Genomic DNA, 24150 nt, shown 5'->3' with positions numbered 1-24150 from the left:
CGGACGCCAAAATGGAAAATATTGAAATAAACGATATCGGAATTGAAAAACAACTGCTATCACTTAGTAGCGGAAAAGCATCCGGACCAGACGAGATACCCTTAAGATTCTACAGTGATTATGCTAAAGAACTTGCCCCCTTTCTATCAGCAATTTATCGTAGATCGCTGGAAGAACGTAAAGTACCTAGCGACTGGAAGAAAGCGCAGGTCGTTCCCATTTTCAAGAAGGGTCATAAATCAGATGCGAATAATTATAGGCCTATTTCGCTTACGTCAATCTGTTGTAGAATAATGGAACATGTTTTGTGTTCTCGTATTATGACGTTCTTAGATAATACAAATCTCCTTCATCATAACCAACATGGATTCCGCAAACAGAGATCATGTGAAACTCAGCTCGCCCTATTTGCCCAAGAAATTCACAGTGCCGTAGACACTGGCGAGCAGATTGATGCCGTATTCCTGGACTTCAGGAAGGCATTTGATACGGTTCCGCACTTACGTTTAGTGAAAAAAATACGAGCTTACGGAATATCGGACCAGGTTTGTGATTGGATTCAGGATTTCCTAGAAGAAAGAACACAACATGTCATTCTTAATGGTTCAAAATCTGCAGATGTAGAGGTAATTTCGGGAGTACCGCAAGGAAGCGTGATAGGACCTTTATTGTTTACAATATACATAAATGACTTAGTTGACAACATCGGTAGCTCCGTGAGGCTATTTGCAGATGACACGGTTGTCTACAAGAAAGTAGCAACATCAGAAGACTCGTACGTACTCCAGGAAGACCTGCAGAGGATTAATGCATGGTGCGACAGCTGGCAGCTTTCCCTAAACGTAGATAAATGTAATATAATGCGCATACATAGGGGCAGAAATCCATTCCAGTACGATTATGCCATAGGTGGTAAATCATTGGAAGCGGTAACGACCGTAAAATACTTAGGAGTTACTATCCGGAGCGATCTGAAGTGGAATGATCACATAAAACAAATAGTGGGAAAAGCAGGCGCCAGGTTGAGATTCATAGGAAGAATTCTAAGAAAATGTGACTCATCGACGAAAGAAGTAGCTTACAAAACGCTTGTTCGTCCGATTCTTGAGTATTGCTCATCAGTATGGGACCCTTACCAGGTTGGATTAATAGAAGAGATAGACATGATCCAGCGAAAAGCAGCGCGATTCGTCATGGGGACATTTAGTCAGCGCGAGAGCGTTACGGAGATGCTGAACAAGCTCCAGTGGCGGACACTTCAAGAAAGGCGTTACGCGATACGGAGAGGTTTATTATCGAAATTACGAGAGAGCACATTCCGGGAAGAGATGGGCAACATATTACTACCGCCCACATATATCTCGCGTAATGATCACAACGAAAAGATCCGAGAAATTAGAGCAAATACGGAGACTTACAAGCAGTCGTTCTTCCCACGCACAATTCGTGAATGGAACAGGGAAGGGGGGATCAGATAGTGGTACAATAAGTACCCTCCGCCACACACCGTAAGGTGGCTCGCGGAGTATAGATGTAGATGTAGAACATGTTAACACAACTTTTTATTCATTGTACACCACAAGACATAGCTCGGAAGAAGACCTCTGATGACGACAAGAGCCTCTTTTTCACTCTACTCGTGAGAGTGTGACCAAAGAGCACGACTACGAAATACGAGACACCACGCGAGTGATTATTGCATCGCCGCCGGCCTGGCTGTCCGCTAAGCGCGCAAGCACCCCTTTGATTCTCAAGTGACACCGACGAGGGAAAATAAACGAGTAGGCTTATTTCAACGTGGCGTCTTGCATCCTAGCGACGCCTACTCGGCTTACCGGTTGAGGGCCCTGTTGTGAATAGACTGGAAACTGGTCCCCTTGTCTGTGTCTCAGGTGGAGCATTTCTCGCCTGGAGTGGGCATCAATACACAGTCTGGAACACGAACATACAAAGAGTTTAACCTGTAAACGAAATTTATTTTCTTTGGATTTGATTAAAATTTATTAACCATTGCCTTGCAACCATTGTGGGAGCATGTAGTAGGTATCGTTGGTTCATCTCTTACAATTGTTTATATCATTCATGATGGTCACTCTCACCCTTCCTTCATCAGGAAGGAGTAGCTAGCAAAATGTGAAACCAGTCGTTCAGCTGACAGACTAATTGACAGACTTGTTTCAATCTGATCAAAATTATCCGGACACATATCAGTGGATGTGTCCACCATCCGCCTTTATATCTTGAACTCTCCTCTTTACACTTTCAATGAGGTGTCTGAATGTGGAGGAATGCCAGCCTATTCTTCCTCAAGAGCTGAGACCAGCAGAAGGCAGTGACGTTGGATGCTGCAGTCTGGGGTGAAGCTAGTATTCTGACTCCTCCGAAAGGTTTTCTCTTGGGTTCAGGTCGGAACTCTGAGCAAGCCAGTCCATTTCAGGAATGTTATTGTCCGCAGATCATTGCCTCACAGATGCTGCTTTAACACACAGTGCATTCTCATGCTGATACAATCATCGTGCCCGAACTATTCCTCTATTTCACGCAGTACTCACGGCAATAAAATGAGATGGCAGGTAACGTTTTCCATGAATTCGCCAAATCCAGACACATCCATTCGAATTTCATAGAGTATGCCGTGATTCATCACTCCAAATCACTAGATTAGAAATATGTGGCTTATGAGCAGCAGCTCAACCACTGTACTTTCCTTTTAGCCCCTTCTGCTCCACTGTCAACACAACACTCTCCACCTCTCTTTATACTGGTCGGTCAGCCTCTCGTGACATCTAGTGGTCCATTCTGCATTAGATAGGAGCGTCCGGACACTTATGATCGCGTAGTCTACGTTAATAATAATAAACAGCATAAACATCATGGAAATGCTGTTCTGTCTTACCTCGGATCAGGTTTAACATTTCTTAAATTGTTTAGGTTAAATGACCGCACAGAGGGATTTAGACAGCGCTTTTATGCTCGATCCAGTTAAGTTGAAAACTACATACACAAAATTTTAAAGTGTTCAGAGGAGGTAAAAAGAAACACTTTGTTATGTTATAAAAATATCACAAATGTTCTATTTCCTTGCTACGGATCCATTCCGTATTTCTGGATTTCCGGAAGGCTTTTGACATTATACCACACAAGCAGCTTGTAGTGAAATTGCGCGCTTATGGAATATCATCTCAGTTGTGTGACTGGGTTCGTGGTTTCCTGTCGGAGAGGTCACAGTCCGTAGTAAATGACGGAAAGTCATCGAGTAAAACAGAAGTGAGTTCTAGCGGTCCCCAAGGTAGTGTTATCGGCCCTTTGCTGTTTCTCTTCTATATAAAAGATTTTGGAGACAGTCTGAGCAGCCGTCTTAGGTTGTTTGCAGATGACGCTGTCGTTTATCGACTAGTAAAGTCAACAGAAGATAAAAAACAACTGCAAAACGATTTAGAAAAGATATCTGTATGATGCGAATATTGGAAATTGATCCTAAATAACGAAAAGTGTGAGGTCATCCACACGAGTGCTAAAAGGAATCCGTTAAACTTCGGTTACACGATAAATCAATCAAACCTAAAGACCATAAATTCACTAAATATCTAGGAATTACAATTACGAACAACTTAAACTAGGAAAGAACACATAGAAAATGTTGTTGGGAAGGCAAACCAAAGACTCGGTTTTATTGGCAGACACTTAGAAAATGTAACAGATCTACTAAAGGGACTGCCTACACAACGCTTGTCCGTCCTCTTTTAGTACACAGCTGCGCGGTCTGGGATCCATATCAGATAGGATTGACGGAGTACATCAAAACGTGCAAAGAAAGGCAGCACATTTTGTATTATCGCGAAACAGAGGAGAGAGTGTCACTTAAATGATACAGGATTTGGGGTGGACATCATTAAAACAAAGGCGTTTTTCGTTGCAGCGGAATCTTCTCACGTAATTTCAGCTACCAACTCTCTCCCCTGAATCCGAAAATATTTCGTTGATGCCGATAATAATATAAGGAAATCAGAGCTCGCACGGAAAGATATGGTGTTCGTATTTCCGCGTGCTGTACGAGATTGGAATAATAGAGAAGTGTGAAGGTGGTTCGATGAATCCTCTGCCAGGCTCTTAAATGTGATTTGGAGAATGTAGGTGTAGATATAGCTGTAAATGTAGATGATGGTTTTGACACTAGTGATGCTCAGGGACAGTGTTCAAATAGCCTTGTGAAGAATATTGCTTTAGAGATGTTGCGAAAATGTCTTTCATTTACATTAATGCGCAACTGGTATCAACGTGCTAATAATTGACTAACACAAAGTAACCAGATGTTTCACAAATAATGCCTGCAGCTTCAGCCAAACGGGCAACCAGATCTTCTGCAGTGTCAATCAGTGATTCTTGATGAAAAGCTACCTTCCTAATAGTAACTTGTAATTGTGTTGGAAATTAGACTCCAGTATCAATGTGTTGTAAATGAATTAGTCAAAGCAGCTGTAAACGTTGAGCCAGTGGAGGTCCAGTTCCAATCCTTCAAGGTCCCTTAGTAGGGAAGTAGTGCACCTCTCGTATCAGTGTCATGTAACAAGAGTGTTTCTTTTTATGTCCTCTAATAACTCTACAACTTTGTATAGTAGTTTTCTTACACCTTGTATTTCTACAAACAAATAAGTGAACCTTCCTTCTGGAATAAAGGCTGCTTAGAAACAGATCGCTCCCTGAAGAACTCAGTTACTCAGTAAAAATTTTCCGTGATTTTCCTAAATCGCTTCAGGCAAATGCCGGGATGGTTCCTTTGAAAGGGCACGGCCGATTTCCTTCCCCATTCTTCCCTCACCCGAGCTTGCGCTCCGTCTCTAATGACCTCGTTGTCGACGGGACGTTAAACACTAATCTCCTCCTCCTCCTCCTCCTCAGTAAAAATGTTACGCAACTGATTTTATTTAATACTACACTCCTGGAAATGGAAAAAAGAACACATTGACACCGGTGTGTCAGACCCACCATACTTGCTCCGGACACTGCGAGGGGGCTGTACAAGCAATGATCACACGCACGGCACAGCGGACACACCAGGAACCGCGGTGTTGGCCGTCGAATGGCGCTAGCTGCGCAGCATTTGTGCACCGCCGCCGTCAGTGTCAGCCAGTTTGCCGTGGCATACGGAGCTCCATCGCAGTCTTTAACACTGGTAGCATGCCGCGACAGCGTGGACGTGAACCGTATGTGCAGTTGACGGACTTTGAGCGAGGGCGCATAGTGGGCATGCGGGAGGCCGGGTGGACGTACCGCCGAATTGCTCAACACGTGGGGCGTGAGGTCTCCACAGTACATCGATGCTGTTGCCAGTGGTCGGCGGAAGGTGCACGTGCCCGTCGACCTGGGACCGGACCGCAGCGACGCACGGATGCACGCCAAGACCGTAGGATCCTACGCAGTGCCGTAGGGGACCGCACCGCCACTTCCCAGCAAATTAGGGACACTGTTGCTCCTGGGGTATCGGCGAGGACCATTCGCAACCGTCTCCATGAAGCTGGGCTACGGTCCCGCACACCGTTAGGCCGTCTTCCGCTCACGCCCCAACATCGTGCAGCCCGCCTCCAGTGGTGTCGCGACAGGCGTGAATGGAGGGACGAATGGAGACGTGTCGTCTTCAGCGATGAGAGTCGCTTCTGCCTTGGTGCCAATGATGGTCGTATGCGTGTTTGGCGCCGTGCAGGTGAGCGCCACAATCAGGACTGCATACGACCGAGGCACACAGGGCCAACACCCGGCTTCATGGTGTGGGGAGCGATCTCCTACACTGGCCGTACACCACTGGTGATCGTCGAGGGGACACTGAATAGTGCACGGTACATCCAAACCGTCATCGAACCCATCGTTCTACCATTCCTAGACCGGCAAGGGAACTTGCTGTTCCAACAGGACAATGCACGTCCGCATGTATCCCGTGCCACCCAACGTGCTCTAGAAGGTGTAAGTCAACTACCCTGGCCAGCAAGATCTCCGGATCTGTCCCCCATTGAGCATGTTTGGGACTGGATGAAGCGTCGTCTCACGCGGTCTGCACGTCCAGCACGAACGCTGGTCCAACTGAGGCGCCAGGTGGAAATGGCATGGCAAGCCGTTCCACAGGACTACATCCAGCATCTCTACGATCGTCTCCATGGGAGAATAGCAGCCTGCATTGCTGCGAAAGGTGGATATACACTATACTAGTGCCGACATTGTGCATGCTCTGTTGCCTGTGTCTATGTGCCTGTGGTTCTGTCAGTGTGATCATGTGATGTATCTGACCCCAGGAATGTGTCAATAAAGTTTCCCCTTCCTGGGACAATGAATTCACGGTGTTCTTATTTCAATTTCCAGGAGTGTATTTTCAAAAAACTGGGTGGCGCTAGCACTGAATCTTCGAACCTTGTGTACTGACACTCCTGTAATTCAGTACTAATAAAATGCATGAAAAAACGATTCTCTAACTATGAAATCAAAAACTTGGCCTAAGTGAACCCAACTTTTTACTACAAAATGCTTAGGATATACGGAGTAATAAAGATATTATTTAGAATATAATATCTATTGAAACACATAATTAAACTATAACGAACACTGATAAGTTTGTCAAAGTTCTCGGACAAGGAAATGGGGTCTGCGTTAATCAATTTCCGGACTTAATTCAGCTCACATCGCCGCAGACGGACAATAGTGATCGTGCGATCGTACCGGAAAGAGAAATAAACATGCAGCTACCCCTGTCTGTTTCGAGCCTACGTGGTTTTTCTGAAATACTCGATGTCCCCTAATTTTCTTCCATCCTAGCCAATAAATGCCCCAAGATATCCTCACAATAACTGATGTGTGTTGAAGAGTAGGCTGCTAATGGAGCATATGGATGCCAACAGAATCTGTCTGTAAATTCAGGCTGCCTCACAAGTAGCGAGAAGTTTAAAGCGCCGGTATTCCCTTTCAATCTCTCATCCGCCAAGTGGTCATCGGGTCTCTACGACAAAAAGAAGTTAAAACTGCGTCTTATGCGTGGTCTGCTCAGAGGCCACGCCTAAAAATCTCCCACGAATGAAAAAAATTTCTCCCAGCTCTGACCAATGGCGTAATTATTATGTTACTGTTTTTCTCCCACAAAAAACAATGTAAAAATCACGTCCAATTGACCAGCTTTTCACCTGCGTTGTTCTGAGAATTTCGTATTCTCGAGCCAACGACAGCGTCTCGCTTCATTATTCCACCGTTGCAGGGTCTTTTCGCAGGTTGTGGCCCCCTTCTCTAGGGGATTTTAAGATCGCCCATCGCATGTCGCACAACGATTTCTTTCTTGTCTGTGGGTGGAAAAATAATCTGCTACCCCACTGGATCTTGACATGTGTTCATCGTAAAACTTTGCCGGCCGCGGTGGCCGTGCGGTTCTAGGCGCTCCAGTCCGGAGCCGCGCTGCTGCTGCGGTCGCAGGTTCGAATCCTGCCTCGGGCATGGGTGTGTGTGATGTCCTTAGGTTAGTTAGGTTTAAGTAGTTCTAAGTTCTAGGGGACTGATGACCACAGCAGTTGAGTCCCATAGTGCTCAGACCCATTTGAACCATCGTAAAACTTTCATTAAGTGGTAAATATGAACCTAAGGCGAGCAGATAATGACCCGTTCGAATGGGTCCCCATTCCACCTGTCGTCTGAGAACTCAGTGGGAGAGGTACAGTGCCCCCGGCAGAAAACGGTTTGACAGAAGGCCCTAGCTGTAAAACGGCCTTTTATTTTCTTGGGTGAGTCTCCACAGGTCACCATCATTAGCGTTCTTCTGAACTCTCTCATTGTGCACTGTTTTCTGAAGCACGAGGAAAAAGTGTTCTACAAGCACCAGATCGACGCCGAACCAAAAGTATATGGGCCGGCAGCGTATCTGCCACATCGGGCAGATGATGAATGACTGCGTAACGATATTGGTTACATTCTCACAAACGTGAATACAGTAACAGATAATTAAAGTGATGAACGACTGTCCACCAGGAACGTTGCTGATTTATGCACGCCTTCAAGCACAGGCCTTTATGAATATTTGCCAACCCCGATACGGCAGCAGTGTTGGATTCGGTACAGGAAGGGCGGGCATCGGGGCTCGGCGAGCAACTGCCGGTCTGTCGTCGCTATTTGGCAGCCGGCGAACACTCGCTCAGTGCTCGTCGAATGCCTCAAGCCCGGCATCACCTGTAGAACGAATGGGAAAGTCAACAAAGGCTCTCTAGCGCATTTATAAAAAAATAGTAAGTTGCTAATTTATGTTTGTCTTACCTAATTTGAATTCTAAAATGTAAAATTAATTGTTGTTGTTGTTGTGGTCTTCAGTCCTGAGACTGGTTTGATGCAGCTCTCCATGCTTCTCTATCCTGTGCAAGCTTCTTCATGTCCCAGTACCTACTGCAACCAACATCCTTCTGTATCTGTTTAGTGTATTCATCTCTTGGTCTCCCTCAACGATTTTTACCCTCCACACTGCCCTCCAATACTAAATTGATGATCCCTTGATGCCTCAGAACATGACCTACCAACCGATCCCTTCTTCTAGTCAAGTTGTGCCACAAACTTCTCTTCTCCCCAATCCTATTCAATACCTCCTCAAGAGTTATATGATCTACCCATCTAATCTTCAGCATTCTTCTGTAGCACCACATTTCGAAAGCTTCTATTTTCTTCTTGTCCAAACTAGTTATCACCTATGTTTCACTTCCATACATTGCTACACTCCATACAAATACTTTGAGAAACGACTTCCTGACACTTAAATCTATACTCGATGTTAACAAATTTCTCTTCTTCAGAAACGCTTTCCTTGCCATTGCCAGTCTACATTTTATATCCTCTCTACTTCGACCATCATCAGTTATATTGCTCGACAAATAGCAAAACTCCTTTACTACTTTAAGTGTCCCATTTCCTAATCTAATTCCCTCAGCATCACCCGACTTAATTCGACTACATTCCATTATCCTCGTTTTGCTTTTGTTGATGTTCATCTTATACCCTCCTTTCAAGACACTGTCCATTCCGTTCAGCTGCTCTTCCAAGTCCTTTGCTGTCTCTGACAGAATTACAATATCATCGGCGATCCTCAAAGTTTTTATTTCTTGTCCATGGATTTTAATACTTACTCCAATGATAAGGGATGCAATAACATGCAATGCCCCAGATAGTAGAATACGAGAACAGATCTTTAAGTACTCTGATCCATCACTTCCTCATGTATTGCAAATCTTAGAGCAATATTATTAGGGCGCCATGTTGTTGTTGTTGTGGTCTTCAGTCCTGAGACTGGTTTGATGCAGCTCTCCATGCTAGTCTATCCTGTGCAGGCTTCTTCATCTCCCAGTACCTACATCAACCTACATCCTTTTGAATCTGCTTAGTGTATTATGGTTGAACCGCGTTCCCACCTATTTGGCTTGGCAACAAGCACGCACTCCCCTCCTCTCTGTTTTAACCAGACCTAAGGCATCGAAATCATTTCTTACTAGAGGCGCAGATGGACCTGATCCACCTCGTCTGCATTATCGTAAAAGGGTAGATACGAAGTAAAGGCAGTAGGGCGTGCTACAACTCTACGGAAATAATAGACGACAACAGACTATTTAAAATAGGTGTAATTTGGAAAGAAAAAAACCACAGTTACATCAATAAAAGAAATCATACAATATAAAGAAAAGTCACTGGAATGGGTGGCCTCAGTATAAGATAATACTTACTGGACCGGGAGGTAGTACGAGGTCTCTGAAGAAAAAAAAACTGTGCACATGAATTACTAAACGAAAGGAAATAAAACCCTAACTGAGGGCGAGCGAGAGAGATACGGTCTAATGATGGCACACGGCAGTCAATCGAAACAATTTACCTTAGGGGCTGCATGGAGGTATCTGTGATCCGGCTGCGACCGAAGCCGTGAGTGGTGACCGTAATTTCACATGTTGCAACTAGCGGACAATGAAATCATGTATCTATTTTCCGACCAATCGGTAGCGTTACGTCGAACTACGACTGCATCCACATCACTACTCTGCAAGTTACAATTAAGTACCTGACAGACAGTTCACTGAAACATCTTCAAGCTATTTCTCATGCGTTCTGCACTCTAACAACGCGCCGGAAAACCGAACGCTTAAATCTTTCCGCGAGGGCTGTGATTTCTCTTATTTTATTACAGTGACCATTACTCCGTATATAGATGGGCGGCAACAAAGTATTTTAGCATTCGGAGGAGAAAATTGGTGACAAATTTTGCGAAACGATCTCCCCGCAACAAAAACCCTTTATTTTACTGATTGTCACACCAACTCGTGTATCATATCCGTGACACTATCCTCCCTATTTCGCGATAATACAAAACGAGTTCTCCATCCCTGAACTTTTTCGATGTCCTCCGTCAATCCTGCCTGTTGCGGATACCGCAACGCGCAGCAATACTGCAGAAGAGCACGGACAAACGTAGTGTAAGGCACTCTCTGTAGTAGAATTGTTGTATCTTCTCCGTGATCTGCCAATAAATAGCAGCCTTTGGTTCGCTTTTCTCACATCATCTATGTGGTCGTATCAATTAAAGTAATTCGTAATTGTAATCGCTAAGTATTTAGTTGAAATCACACCCTTTAGATTTGGGTGATTTATGGTGTAACCGAAATTAGCGTAGTCCTTTTAATATGCATGTAGAAGACTTCAAATTTTCCTTATTTAGAATCAATTGCCACTTTTCGCACCAAACAAATGTCTTGTCTAAATCATTTTACAATTAGCTTTGATCAGCTGATGACTTAACGAGGCGGTAAATGACAGCATCATCTGCAAACAATTCAAGAGGGGCCGGCCGCGGTGGTCTAGCGGTTCTAGGCGCTCAGTCCGGAACCACGGGACTGCTACGGTCGCAGGTTCGAATCCTGCCTCGGGCATGGATGTGTGTGATGTCCTTAGGTTAGTTAGGTTTAAGTAGTTCTAAGTTCTAGGGGACTGATGACCACAGATGTTAAGTCCCATAGTGCTCAGAGCCATTTGAACCAATTCAAGAGGGCTGCTAAGATTGTCTCCTAAATTGTTTATATAGATTAGACACAGCAGAAGACTTACAACGCTCTCTTAGGGAACGCCATATGTCACTTCTGATTGATTCCATAACTTTTCGTCATTACCAACTGTGATCTTTCTGACAGGAAATCTGGGGGAATGACGAATGCAGTTACACTACAGGGACTATGCTCCGTAAGCATGCAATTAAATTAGAAGTCACTTGTTACAAAATACATTAAAGCTTTCTGGAAATTTAGGAATATGGAATCAATCTGAGATCCTTGCCGACTACAGTCAATACGCCAGTCGAATAATGATCCGTGCTGACTATTTGCCAATAAATCTTTTTTTTTTCAGGCAAGTCATAATGTTCTAGCATAGCATATGTTCCAAAATCCTACTGCAAATTGACGTTAGCGATATGGGTCTGTAATTTAGCAGATTACTCCTATTTCCTTTCTTGAGCATTGGTGTGACCTATGTAGCTTCCCAGTTCTTAGCTGCGGATCTTTCGCCGAGCGAGCGATTGTGTATGACTGATAAGTATTGAGCTATTGTATCAGCATTCTCAGAAAGAAACCTATTTGGTACATAATCTGGACAGAAGAATTTGCTTCCCTACATCGAGGATATCTACTCCTAAGACACCCATGTTGGCAGGTGTTCTTGATTTGAATTCTGGAAGATTTACTTCGTCCTATTTGGTGAAAGAATTTCGGAAAACCATGTTTAGTAACTCAGCCTTAGTGGCGCTGTCATCGGTAACATTACCATTGCTATCGTGCAGCGAAGGTATTGATGTGTCTTGCTGCTTGTGTATTTTACATACGATCAGAAGCTCTTTGGATTTTAAATCAGATTTCGGGGCAGAGTGCTTGTAGCACACAGTTAAACTTTTTCCATCCATCAACCAAACAGTGACACCATGTGGTGCAGAGACTGTACGAGCCATGGAGCGGCGTCTTGACTGAAGAGGAAATCGGGTCCGGATGTGGCAGAACTCTAGTTGAGGGAGCTATTTAACACCTTGGGTTTTGTAGAAAACTGCCGATTGCGCAGAAGGCTCTGTTTTTCATAGCCATCCTAACAGTGCCCATCTGCACAGTTTTGGATAGGCTACAAAGTTAAGTAGGGTGAGCCAGCACTGCCTTCCTCTGACGGTCAGGATCGCTCCTCTGGTACCCTCGGTGTATCTATATGGGAAGGGCCTTTCAGACTACGCACAAAAGCCGCAAATCGTGCCTCGTGGACATCCGCCATCGCGACAAGCATTAAGACACAAATAATTCACACATAATATTATATACTTTATATTCAAATATCTGTGATAGCGTCCTCATGTGACCATAACAGTTCGTCGCCCCTAGAGAGCGTAGCATAATAGGGACCCTACAGAAGATACTTTGTGCGTTGTCGGCACCACAACAGAAAGGTGTCATGGCTGGGTTTTTAATTAGCTGTAATACAGGGCCTTGTTACCACGGCTTCCAGTGCCAATCTTCTACAATACTCAGGTTTTAGTACTGTGGCCTTGCATGCGCCGACAGGCACAAAAGCGCGAACAGAAGGATGTCCACGAGGCACGATTTGCGGCCTACCCTCTGGGCCGCGGGCCGGAGCAGAAACTAGGAAACTAGGACAAACGAGCAAAACAAAGCGCCGCATACTCTCTGCGGACGGCTTTTTACCGGAGGGAGCCACAGGGTCGAAACGAAAACTAGGAAGTAGCCGACAACAGGTAACACAGGCGTTATAACAATGGTGCGAACACAATCGTGAACTGACCGCTCATGCAATAGGAATGTTTCAAGGAGAAGCAAGTCGTGAGTAAAAATAAATGGGAAACATCTAAAAAGCAAGGAAACGAGTAGATTTGCGACTCTGTTGATAAGAAGCGACGTTTACCCACACACGTAGGACACTGTGTCCGCTACAAGGTGACTCACAGAGGAAAAAAGTGCCCACGTCACATGAACTTTCACAGTATTTTGTAAACAGTTTGGGGTACAATGATATAAGCAACTTCATAAATTAAAATAGGAAGTGGTTGATGTAAGGCATAAATCAACCTCTGAAAAGAAATTAGATTGGCGTATCTTAATCTAGATTCTCACAGAAGTCAGAGGACAGTAATTTATGACCTGGCTCTGGGCAATTTAACAGTTTATCGTAATATTTTTCTATTTCCAGTATTATTTAAGTCAATTCTAAGTATTTCAATCTTGACTCAAACACTTGGTGCTTGGTAGCGCTTCAATTTACTCTTTAAGATCTGGTAAAAATCTCTGGAACTGAAATAAAGATCTCTGGTTTCCAGCTGAGTGAGTGTAACTGCAATCATCTTCGTCAACATCGAAACGTTGCGCCATTTCGACGAACTCAATAGCTGGAAATCCGAGAAGGTTTATATCAATTCGGCTCACTAAGAAAGGCAACAAGATCACATATTTGACATTTTTTCGAAGTTTTCTTGCATTCCAAAAGTTGTGAATTTTCCAATACTCTTCCGATTCTCCGTGTTACCCTAGGTCTCTTTTTTTTATTGTTCATGTTTTTCATAGTTTTCGATGATTCCAGCGCTTTTTCATTTTCTCCATTTTTATGATCTTGCTGTTCTGCTAATTCATACTCTTCATTCCGCTATGCAAGTATATCTAGATGAAGCAGTTGTTCTGTTTTTTGCAGTATTGATTTGCCTAGATAGCTCTCGCGATGAAGCAGATTAAATAATTGTTATTTCATCTTGTAATTTTTTAATTTCTTCTAAGTGCCTCAAAGTGTGTTAATTTATTAATTTCTGTTGCCTTTTTTGTGTTTTTATAAAGGAAAAAATCATAAATGATGAATTTCATTTTGATCATAATATGTTTAAAATACTATGATCAAAATCAAATTCATCATTTATGACCGGTGTAACATTCATTATTTCTTTAGTATTTCTCTTATAAATGACAATGCATTCAAATGGATTGTTCCTAGTCTTGGATTTGATGACTGCAGTGTTTTATCTTTTTTTGGAACCTTTCTTCCTTTCCTGAAATGATCTAATAGTTTTATAACATTTTGTTCTGAGAGTTGAGATAGTTCGGTTTCCATAAAATCCAAGACTGCCTCAGTTTTTTCTGGATTCTTCTGTTTGTCTTCAGGCATGGATCCAAGGTCGAGTTATGGGAGGGAGCCACAGCTCCTTCTTACTTTCTCGTCCCCTCGCTCTTCCCCAAAATGCAGGGTGTAATAGGTACAAGTGCAGATATTTTTATTGGCGACTGATGACAGTGTAAGTGTTTACTTTATTTGCAGCCCAATAATTATAGTTATTAGGAGTAGTATATTTTTAATTTGTTTACTACCTCCAAATACATATGGCAAGAACAATCTGTTAATGCTAATTTTCCCCTGGGCAGCATATGGACACATGGATGCATAACAGGTAGTTATACTACAGGCGTATTTCACTTACTGTTGCAGTTGCGACCATGCAGAAAACATCAGGTACCAAATTATCTTATGTTTTTGCGAGAAAACTTTTCAACTCAGAGAAAATAACAACCAACACACTGATGTATCTACATATTAAGGTACCACATATAACAACTTTGTTAGTAGTCACCATACAGGAAACTCGTTGCAAAACGAAAAAAACCAACAACAAAAAGGGTGGTGGAGGGGAGAATTTCAAACTAAAAACTACTAGGTGTTACATGTCATCGATCACATGATGTAGGAGTACGTTAAAAAAGTTACTGAAAGCGCTTCTGTCGCTTCCAAATTTGCCGACGATGGACCCGTAATGTTGCCGAAAATTGCGAACTTTACAACTTATGTCTAGTAGCAATATCCAGGATATACAAAAGACAAAGCGCTCACGATCAAGATGAATCGAGAACTCATAACCATAAAAGCCGAAGCCACAGGAAAGGAACAATCCTGACCCTTCATTTGCAAACAAGTCTCAACACCATTTAAGCCACGAAAAGCGTCAGAGTTTGACAATAGCCACTCTTAATTCCTAATAATGTGCATAAAATATGCAAAAGTATGGGCGACACAGACATTACGCAAACCGCCAGTATATCGCAATAATTTAAACACTCGAAGGTAATCCCTATACCAGATTCTCGCAAACAAGCTGATAGCCCTGCATACCAATAATAATGCTATCTATGACCAACAAGCTACCAGAACGGCTTATTCATAACAAAATCAGTACTTGAATATTTGAAACAATACCAATCGGACAAGACGAACTTGTGGCCAAAACGAAGCTGTCACTCCCCGCACACCTCGGGGCAGGATTTCAAAGAAAACATAAAATTGCAGCTACATTCATTGACTTATCAGAGGCCTGCGTCAGAGTGACTAGATAAGGCATGACATACAAATGTCTTCGTGTAATCTTGCAAGCCATTCGGTCCACTAATCGACAGTATACTAAATGACTCAGTGTTCCAAGTTATCAAGCAATCCGTGATCGGCTCCCCAAGAAAACTAAGGAACAGTCTACTACGGGTATCACACTTTGCACCACTTCTCACAGAAGTACAAAAAGCATTGCTGAGGAAGTTAGGTTATGCTGACGACTCGATATTTGCAACAAGATTTAGCTCAATTGAAGTCAGAAGAAATCCTAGCAGTGGGCATATAAGTAATGGGAAAGTACTTTCGCAAGTGGAGACTCCAACAAACACCACCAAAACTGAGATTTCCTGACACCGTCTGAGTAAACTCTCTGGAAGAAAACTCAATATACAGTTTCAAAATACTACAGCTACAATGTAACACTAAAAACTGATAGAACAGTCTTTCAGACAGCACCTAACAAAAACAGCCGAAAAATATAAAATAGTATCATCTAAAGGCTATATGGGACAACTTGTGAAACTTGGGAATCCACCTTGCGTTCTTATGACCTGGTTCTTGTCTTTCCAATCGTAATATCATAACCGGATCCACTCTAGAACAAGGTCACACAAATTGTAAAGCGAATAAATACTCCACAAAGAACTGTTAATAACTTGGCAGTTCCTTTTTCGACTTTTTGACGACGTCAGTTCTTTCAATTTTATAATATTACTTGAAAATACAGCTCTTCGGTTGCACAGGTAAACATTTTTACCTGTGCAACCGAAGAGCTGTATTTTCAAGTAATATTATAAATTTCGTCTATGGTTGCTGCATTATCGGCCATGTTCAAAACTGTAAGTCTTTCAATTTTATTATGATTTCTGAGTTTCCAGTTATGATTTGCAACTGAAGTAATCTCTGAAAAAAAAACAAGTTTTCCTAGTTCTTTAAAAAATTATAAATTTCAAAATAAAAAAAGTGTTCCATCAAAGCACTCTGATTCTCAAAGTCTTCCGTTAGAGGAAAGTTTGGAAAACCCTCCTCTAGACGACCAGTAACAAAGACAGCAAGGATAGCAGTAGAAGACCGAATTGAATCTTGCCAACAGCTGGACTCGAGAATGGTGTGGACAACAAAGTTACAATATGCCATGTATCACCCAAAACATGGTTCTTAATAAAGAGAACTGAAACCCAGCCTGGCATAAGGGCGTTTAGAGTAAGGAACTATCCTCACTTTGTGATTGCAGAGAACCACAAAGCAAGAGAGGCATCACAGAAGAATACGATGGTAGACCAGAAAAACCCAGTCTACGACCTCAGAATTGATAGATTACATACATATCCCAGAAATTCGTTTCTAATTTGGTATATTATGTATATTACTCTGTTATTACTTCAAAGTTTGTATTTTTTGAGTCACCAGCCCGCCATGAATTCCCCTCCTGTGCCAACCTTTTCATCTCAGAGTAGCTACTTGCAATCTACGTCCACAATTATTTTCTCGATGTATTCCAATCTCTGTCTTCCTCTACCGTTTTTACCCCTTACAGCTCCCTCTAGTACCATGGAAGTTATTCCCCGATGTTTTAACAGTTTTCGTATCATCCTGTCTCTTCTTCTTAACAGTGTTTCCCACATATTCTTTTCCTCTCTGATTCCGAGCAGAACCTCCGCATTCCTTACCTTATCAGTCCATCTGATTTTCAGCATTCGTCTGTAGCACCCCATCTCAAATGCTTCGATTCTCTTCTGGTCCAGTTTTCCCCAAAGTCTGTGTTTCACTACCATACAATTCTGTGCTCCAAACGGGCATTCACAGGAATTTCTTCCTCAGATTAAGGCCTATGTTTGAAACTAGTAGACTTCTCTTAGCCAGGAATGCCGTTTTTGCCAGAGCTAGTCAGCTTTTTATGTCCTCCTTGCTCCGACCGTCATTGGTTAATTTTAAGCCGAGGTGTCCATTGCAGCAATTTTTCCTTGTCTTTTGCAAACCAATTATGCTAATTTAATCATTATTAATAATCGTTTGCTGCTTGAACTACAAGTATTTCGACCACCCATAGGATTATGAAGTCTCGTACCATTCCCTCGCCCTGCTATAGAAGCAACTCACGTAAGTGGATAATGACGATTCAGTTTTTTAGGAGCAGAGCACTGGTTGTTAAGTACATTGTGTTGGGCTCCAGTCCTGAACGTGACAGACGGCTTCAACTTCTCGGAAAGTTTTTATAGACAAAATGGACAAAAACATGTTCGTAGTTAACCGCAACGACGTTTACACGAACCATTATCTGGAATGGCGTTGTGCCGGTGTCGTCGATGCGATGAGATTTGCATCTGAAAAGGGATTATACAACCGTTTCAGTTGAATGCTCATCTAATGAAACGACTTAAATATTTTAAGAAACTAAGGATTCTAAAGTCATGACTCAGGCGTATAATGTCCAAAAAATGTATACTGCGAGGACACCCGAAGAACTCGAGGCCGCAAGGCGAAATGCCACCTAGCGGCGGGACTCCGAAGCTACGCCGGCTACTTTCGCCGCTAGTGCTGCCACCAGCGGCAGTTTATGGAACTTACAGCATCTATGTCTCGGACGAATCCGGCCGCAGCTTCAGTTTACAGCGGGCTGACGGTGGGAGTGGTAGCAGAATTGGAAGCGGACGAGATTTCAGAGGGACGCGCCTGACTAAGGGGGTGGTGCACGGCCATGCGACTGCGATGACGACCGGAGCTTGCTGCGTAGTCGTGACGCTGTTAATAGCGGCCGCCGCCGCTGACAGCACAGACTTCTTCCTCAGGGAGATCTTCCAAAAATATGGAAACAGCGGAGTCATAACCTACGAGGTGAGTTTAGGGCGCAGCCGGCACACTGCGGGGTGGGGGTAGCAACCCTCGCCTCCGGCGCGCGCTTTGATTTCCCACTACGTACCATGTCGCGAGCTGCTTTCAGTGTAATTGCAGCGCTGTTATATTGATTGCGTACTAAAGATTGCGATGTCGGTAATTGTGCTTTCTGTTGGATAGTTAAAGTGTTTGTTTGTGGCGCGTCGTGAGCTGAGAGGAGAATGTGCCGATGTTGGATGACACATGGAAAAGTATACGGTTGCATTGATAATTAAAATTATTATGTGGTGACGACTGAATTGAAAGTGTGCATTCCAGTATATTCTGTTTCAGTGAATGAAAGTCGTTGGAAATAAACATTTTTTTTATTTTTAATTAAGCTGTTAATTTGGTATATTATGCGTGTACACACCTAATATCACTTGCGTGCTATAATAATCAATTCCTGTACATTGTTGCTGCTTCTAGCATTCTCCGAGAGCTCCGTTACTAAATGACTTTAGGAGAAAAGGGCAAGTATATTCGATAGTTTCAATTATATCACTTTGCGCATAACACTGACTTGTTATACACCCCAGTTTTGATTCCTGTGTCAATTGGACAAGGAATCTTTTCATCAAAAATAGTGTTACCGATTTGCTCAGAAGTGCGTTCTGTGTTTGTTTACCCTGCAGATCTAATGTTGAGTTGTATCACCGGATACTCTAATTTTTTTTTTTTGAATTGTTAGGCTTATGCTTTACAAAACAGCTTCTCTATTAGTGATAGAATGGAAAAATAAACACGACAAAGGGATTTATTTTATCGTTTTATTGAAAAATCGATGTCAGGGCAATGTCCTGAACAGCGTCAAAAGCCAAGACGAAAGCTATAACGAATTTAATGTAAATATAGAGAGCTAAAACTGTAAATACAGTGAAACAGAACTGAGAAAAATACGCATCGTTGGCACGTACATGACAAAACGTCTGAAATGTTCCACATCCACTGATAGGTATTACCTTGTTTGTTTTCTTGTGTTAAAACACTGAGACAGTGGATTCACGCTCTCCTGTATGTAAAACGAATAGCATTTTACAATTTACGCCCATGGGTAAGCAGGCTTGGCGTATGAATATTTGTTGTCAGCTGATCGTCGCCGGAGATGTTTTGGCTGCCACCGAGGCCACGGCTAATGGCGGCCCCGACATTGCAGCGGACTGCCGGCTGTCCATAGAGTGATAGCGTACAGCGGCGCCCCCTCTGCTCGGCGGTATCTCTGATCTCAGCACGTCGAGATGATGACAACGCTACTAGACGTTCAACAACATTTAAGGCTCTATTTGTAACTAATCATTTATCAAAAACGAAGGTACCGTAATTTCGAATGATCTTGAGAAGACAAAAATTGGGGATTTGTTGACGTGACAGTATTTGTTTTGCTAACTTTGAAGCGACATTTGCACAACAGTGGAAATATTTCATCTAATTTCAATAATTCCAATTCGAAACTTTCTTTTCCCAAACAAATGCAGTGATGCATTGGTACAAGCAGTGCTGATTTTATGTTACACAATAGCAAAACTCAGAATGAGAGGTTGAGAACCATGTATATTGGTTTATCAAAACTTATAGAGAGTTGGGTGGTGCGAAAGTTAAACAGTGCAATCGTCAGTATTTTTTGTATAGTTGGACCTGCAGCATCAAACGCAGTAGTGCCTGAGAATTGCAGTACTGCCGAAATAGGCCTATTGTACGAAATATAATAAAACTATTAGCAGCTAATTTGGAAGAGTCATAGCACTCCATAGCGAATCTTCATTTGCAATAAGTCTATTATTCCTTCTGTAAAAAAATAAAATAAAATAAATTAAAAATAAAAAAAAATTTAAAAAAACTGCGTTTGAAGTTGCTATACATTTCCCCGTTTAGAGGGCTGTAATTATGTGTGTGTTTATTGGAGTACTGCTACCAGATAGTTCACAAACTGGATTAGGGAAAAATAAATCATAAATATCTCTTTTTAAAACTTCACTTCCACAAGTTTTGTCGCGCTATAAGAAGTATTTTCGTCGCTACATAAACAAGAAACAGGGCAGAGCACGACACAAGCTAAACAATCCATTAGCTGAATACTGTACTTTGGTCAGATAAAATTAAGAAAAAGACAAAAAAAAGGTTATATGAGTCAGTAGTACAAAGAAATTGTTTGTATGAGCGGAATCCTGGAAAATGATCGAACGAGATGGAAGCAGACTTGAAGTCGTGCAAATGTATTTTTTGGAGTAAGGAGTGACAGAGTTTCAAGGCGAGAGAAAATCCCATATACAGAAAACAGGAAGCGAATGAAAACCCCTCATACACCACGGAAGATGTGGACAAACGGCGTTTAAAATGGTATGGGCATGTGATCAGATTATGGGATTACCTAAGGCAAAACAAGTTACTATAAGCATTTTTGGAAGGTGACTGTCAACAGCTGTTATTGTTGTTGTTGTTGTTGTTGTTGTCTTCAGTCCTGAGACTGGTTTGATGCAGCTCTCCATGCTACTCTATCCTGTGCAAGCTTCTTCATCTCCCAGTACCTACTGCAACCTACATCCTTCTGAATCTGCTTAGTATATTCATCTCTTGGTCTCCCCCTGCGATTTTTACCCTCCACGCTGCCTTCCAATACTAAATTGGTGATCCCTTGATGCCCCAGAACATGTCCTACCAACCGATCCCTTCTTCTGGTCAAGTTGTGCCACAAACTTCTTCTCCCCAATCCTATTCAATACTTCCTCATTAGTTATGTGATCTACCCCTCTAATCTTCAGCATTCTTCTGTAGCACCACATTTCAAAAGCTTCTATTCTCTTCTTGACCAAACTATTTACCGTCCATGTTTCACTTCCATACATGGCTACACTCCATACAAATACTTTCAGAAATGACTTCCTGACACTTAAATCTATACTCGATGTTAACAAATTTCTCTTCTTCAGAAACGCTTTCCTTGCCATTGCCAGTCTACATTTTATATCCTCTCTACTTCGACCATCATCAGTTATTTTGCTCCCCAAATAGCAAAACTCCTTTACTACTTTAAGTGTCTCGTTTCCTAATCTAATACCCTCAGCATCACCCGGCTTAATTCGACTACATTCTATTATCCTCGTTTTGCTTTTGTTGATGTTCATCTTATATCCCCCCTTCAAGACACTGTCCATTCCGTTCAACTGCTCTTCCAAGTCCTTTGCTGTCTCTGACAGAATTACAATGTCATCGGCGAACCTCAAAGTTTTTATTTCTTCTCCATGGATTTTAATACCTACTCCAAATTTTTCTTTTGTTTCCTTTACTGCTTGCTCAATATACAGATTGAATAACATTGGGGAGAGGCTACAACCCTGTCTCACTCCCTTCCCAACCGCTGCTTCCCTCTCATGCCCCTCGACTCTTATAACTGCCATCTGGTTTCTGTACAAATTGTAAATAGCCTTTCGCTCCCTGTATTTTACCCCTGCCACCTTCAGAATTTGAAAGAGAGTATTCCAGTCAACATTGTCAAAAGCTTTCTCTAAGTCTACAAGTGCTAGAAACGTAGGTTTGCCTTTCCTTAATCTTTCTTCTAAGATAAGTCGTAAGGTCAGTATTGCCTCACGTGTTCCAGTATTTCTACGGAATCCAAACTGATCTTCCCCGAGGTCGGCTTCTGCTAGTTTTTCCATTAATCTGTAAAGAATTCGTGTTAGTATTTTGCAGCTGTGGCTTATTAAACTGATTGTTCGGTAATTTTCACATCTGTCGACACCTGCTTTCTTTGGGATTGGAATTATTACATTCTTCTTGAAGTCTGAGGGTATTTCGCCTGTTTCATACATCTTGCTCACCAGATGGTAGAGTTTTGTCAGGACTGGCTCTCCCAAGGCCGTCAGTAGTTCCAATGGAATGTTGTCTACTCCGGGGGCCTTGTTTCGACTCAGGTCTTTCAGTGCTCTGTCAAACTCTTCACGCAGTATCGTATCTCCCATTTCATCTTCATCTACATCCTCTTCCATTTCTATAATATTGTCCTCAAGTACATCGCCCTTGTATAGACCCTCTATATACTCCTTCCACCTTTCTGCTTTCCCTTCTTTGCTTAGAGCTGGGTTTCCATCTGAGCTCTTGATGTTCATACAAGTGGTTCTCTTATCTCCAAAGGTCTCTTTAATTTTCCTGTAGGCAGTATCTATCTTACCCCTAGTGAGATAAGCCTCTACATCCTTACATTTGTCCTCTAGCCATCCCTGCTTAGCCATTCTGCACTTCCTGTCGATCTCATTTTTGAGACGTTTGTATTCCTTTTTGCCTGCTTCATTTACTGCATTTTTGTATTTTCTCCTTTCATCAATTAAATTCAGTATCTCATCTGTTACCCAAGGATTTCTACTAGCCCTCGTCTTTTTACCTACTTGATCCTCTGCTGCCTTCACTATTTCATCCCTCAAAGCTACCCATTCTTCTTCTACTGTATTTCTTTCCCCCATTCCTGTCAATTGTTCCCTTATGCTATCCCTGAAACTCTGTACAACCTCTGGTTCTTTCAGTTTATCCAGGTCCCATCTCCTTAAATTCCCACCTTTTTGCAGTTTCTTCAGTTTTAATCTACAGGTCATTACCAGTAGATTGTGGTCAGAGTCCACATCTGCCCCTGGAAATGTCTTACAATTTAAAACCTGGTTCCTAAATCTCTGTCTTACCATTATATAATTTATCTGATACCTTTTAGTATCTCCAGGGTTCTTCCATGTATACAACCTTCTATCATGATTCTTAAACCAAGTGTTAGCTATGATTAAGTTGTGCTCTGTGCAAAATTCTACCAGGCGGCTTCCTCTCTCATTTCTTAGCCCCAATCCATATTCACCTACTACGTTTCCTTCTCTCCCTTTTCCTACACTCGAATTCCAGTCACCCATGACTATTAAATTTTCGTCTCCCTTCACTATCTGAATAATTTCTTTTATTTCATCATACATTTCTTCAATTTCTTCGTCATCTGCAGAGCTAGTTGGCATATAAACTTGTAGTACTGTAGTAGGTGTGGGCTTCGTCTCTATCTTGGCCACAATAATGCGTTCACTATGCTGTTTGTAGTAGCTTACCCGCATTCCTATTTTCCTTTTCATTATTAAACCTACTCCTGCATTACCCCTATTTGACTTTGTGTTTATAACCCTGTAGTCACCTGACCAGAAGTCTTGTTCCTCCTGCCACCGAACTTCACTAATTCCCACTATATCTAACTTTAACCTATCCATTTCCCTTTTTAAATTTTCTAACCTACCTGCCCGGTTAAGGGATCTGACATTCCACGCTCCGATCCGTAGAACGCCAGTTTTCTTTCTCCTGATAACGACATCCTCTTGATGACAGCTGTTAAGTAATGTATAAAATGCATATTTGAACCCAGATATTTGTGTTTACAATAAAAACAGCTGATGGTTCAAATATGAATTTTATACATAGAAAGTACTATGTAGGTAATCCCCAGGCAAGAGGAGAAGTTGACACTGTGCAGAATGGAAGAGTAAAGTGGAGGACGATATGCAATGAAGAAATTTGGAAGAATATTTATATAAGGCTCGAAAGACTTGGATACGTTGTTGAGAGAAACGGCCTAAAGAGCTATAAACAACTTGGAAAAAATCCGTATACCACTCACTTATTTTCACTTTGAGGAGATATCTAAGAGACCAACAATCGTGCCGATCATAGTCTGTTGTAGCAATAGCCGTTTAGATGTCTGCCACATTGCCGCAGTCCGTAAATCATTTCCCTCGTTACTTGATGGTGTTGGAGGGCCGTGAGGAAAAGAATAATTCAGTACGGTTTTGCCTTTGGCGCTTGTCAGTTAATCGTAACTTACTCCTATGAGTGATGGAAATAAGTACCACAAAAAGGGGAGACCGAAGC

The 24150-nt window shown here is 42.3% G+C and overlaps 1 protein-coding gene across 1 annotated transcript in view; it reads left to right on the top strand.

Annotated features, from left to right (window-relative positions):
* Positions 1–18014: 18014 nt before the first annotated feature.
* The window catches only part of LOC126162500 (zinc transporter ZIP10), a 280789-nt gene continuing 274653 nt past the window's right edge, over positions 18015–24150 (top strand). Inside the window, exon 1 of the mRNA XM_049919048.1 lies at positions 18015–18228. Within this exon, the coding sequence (XP_049775005.1) occupies positions 18103–18228 (126 nt within the window). The 5' untranslated portion in view covers positions 18015–18102. The remainder of the gene's footprint in view (positions 18229–24150) is intronic.

This window comes from Schistocerca cancellata, chromosome 2 (assembly GCF_023864275.1).
Source record: "Schistocerca cancellata isolate TAMUIC-IGC-003103 chromosome 2, iqSchCanc2.1, whole genome shotgun sequence".
Lineage (NCBI taxonomy): Eukaryota > Metazoa > Arthropoda > Insecta > Orthoptera > Acrididae > Schistocerca > Schistocerca cancellata.
The sequence above is the reverse complement of the archived record's forward strand: the minus strand, read 5'-3'. Positions and strand labels throughout refer to the sequence as shown.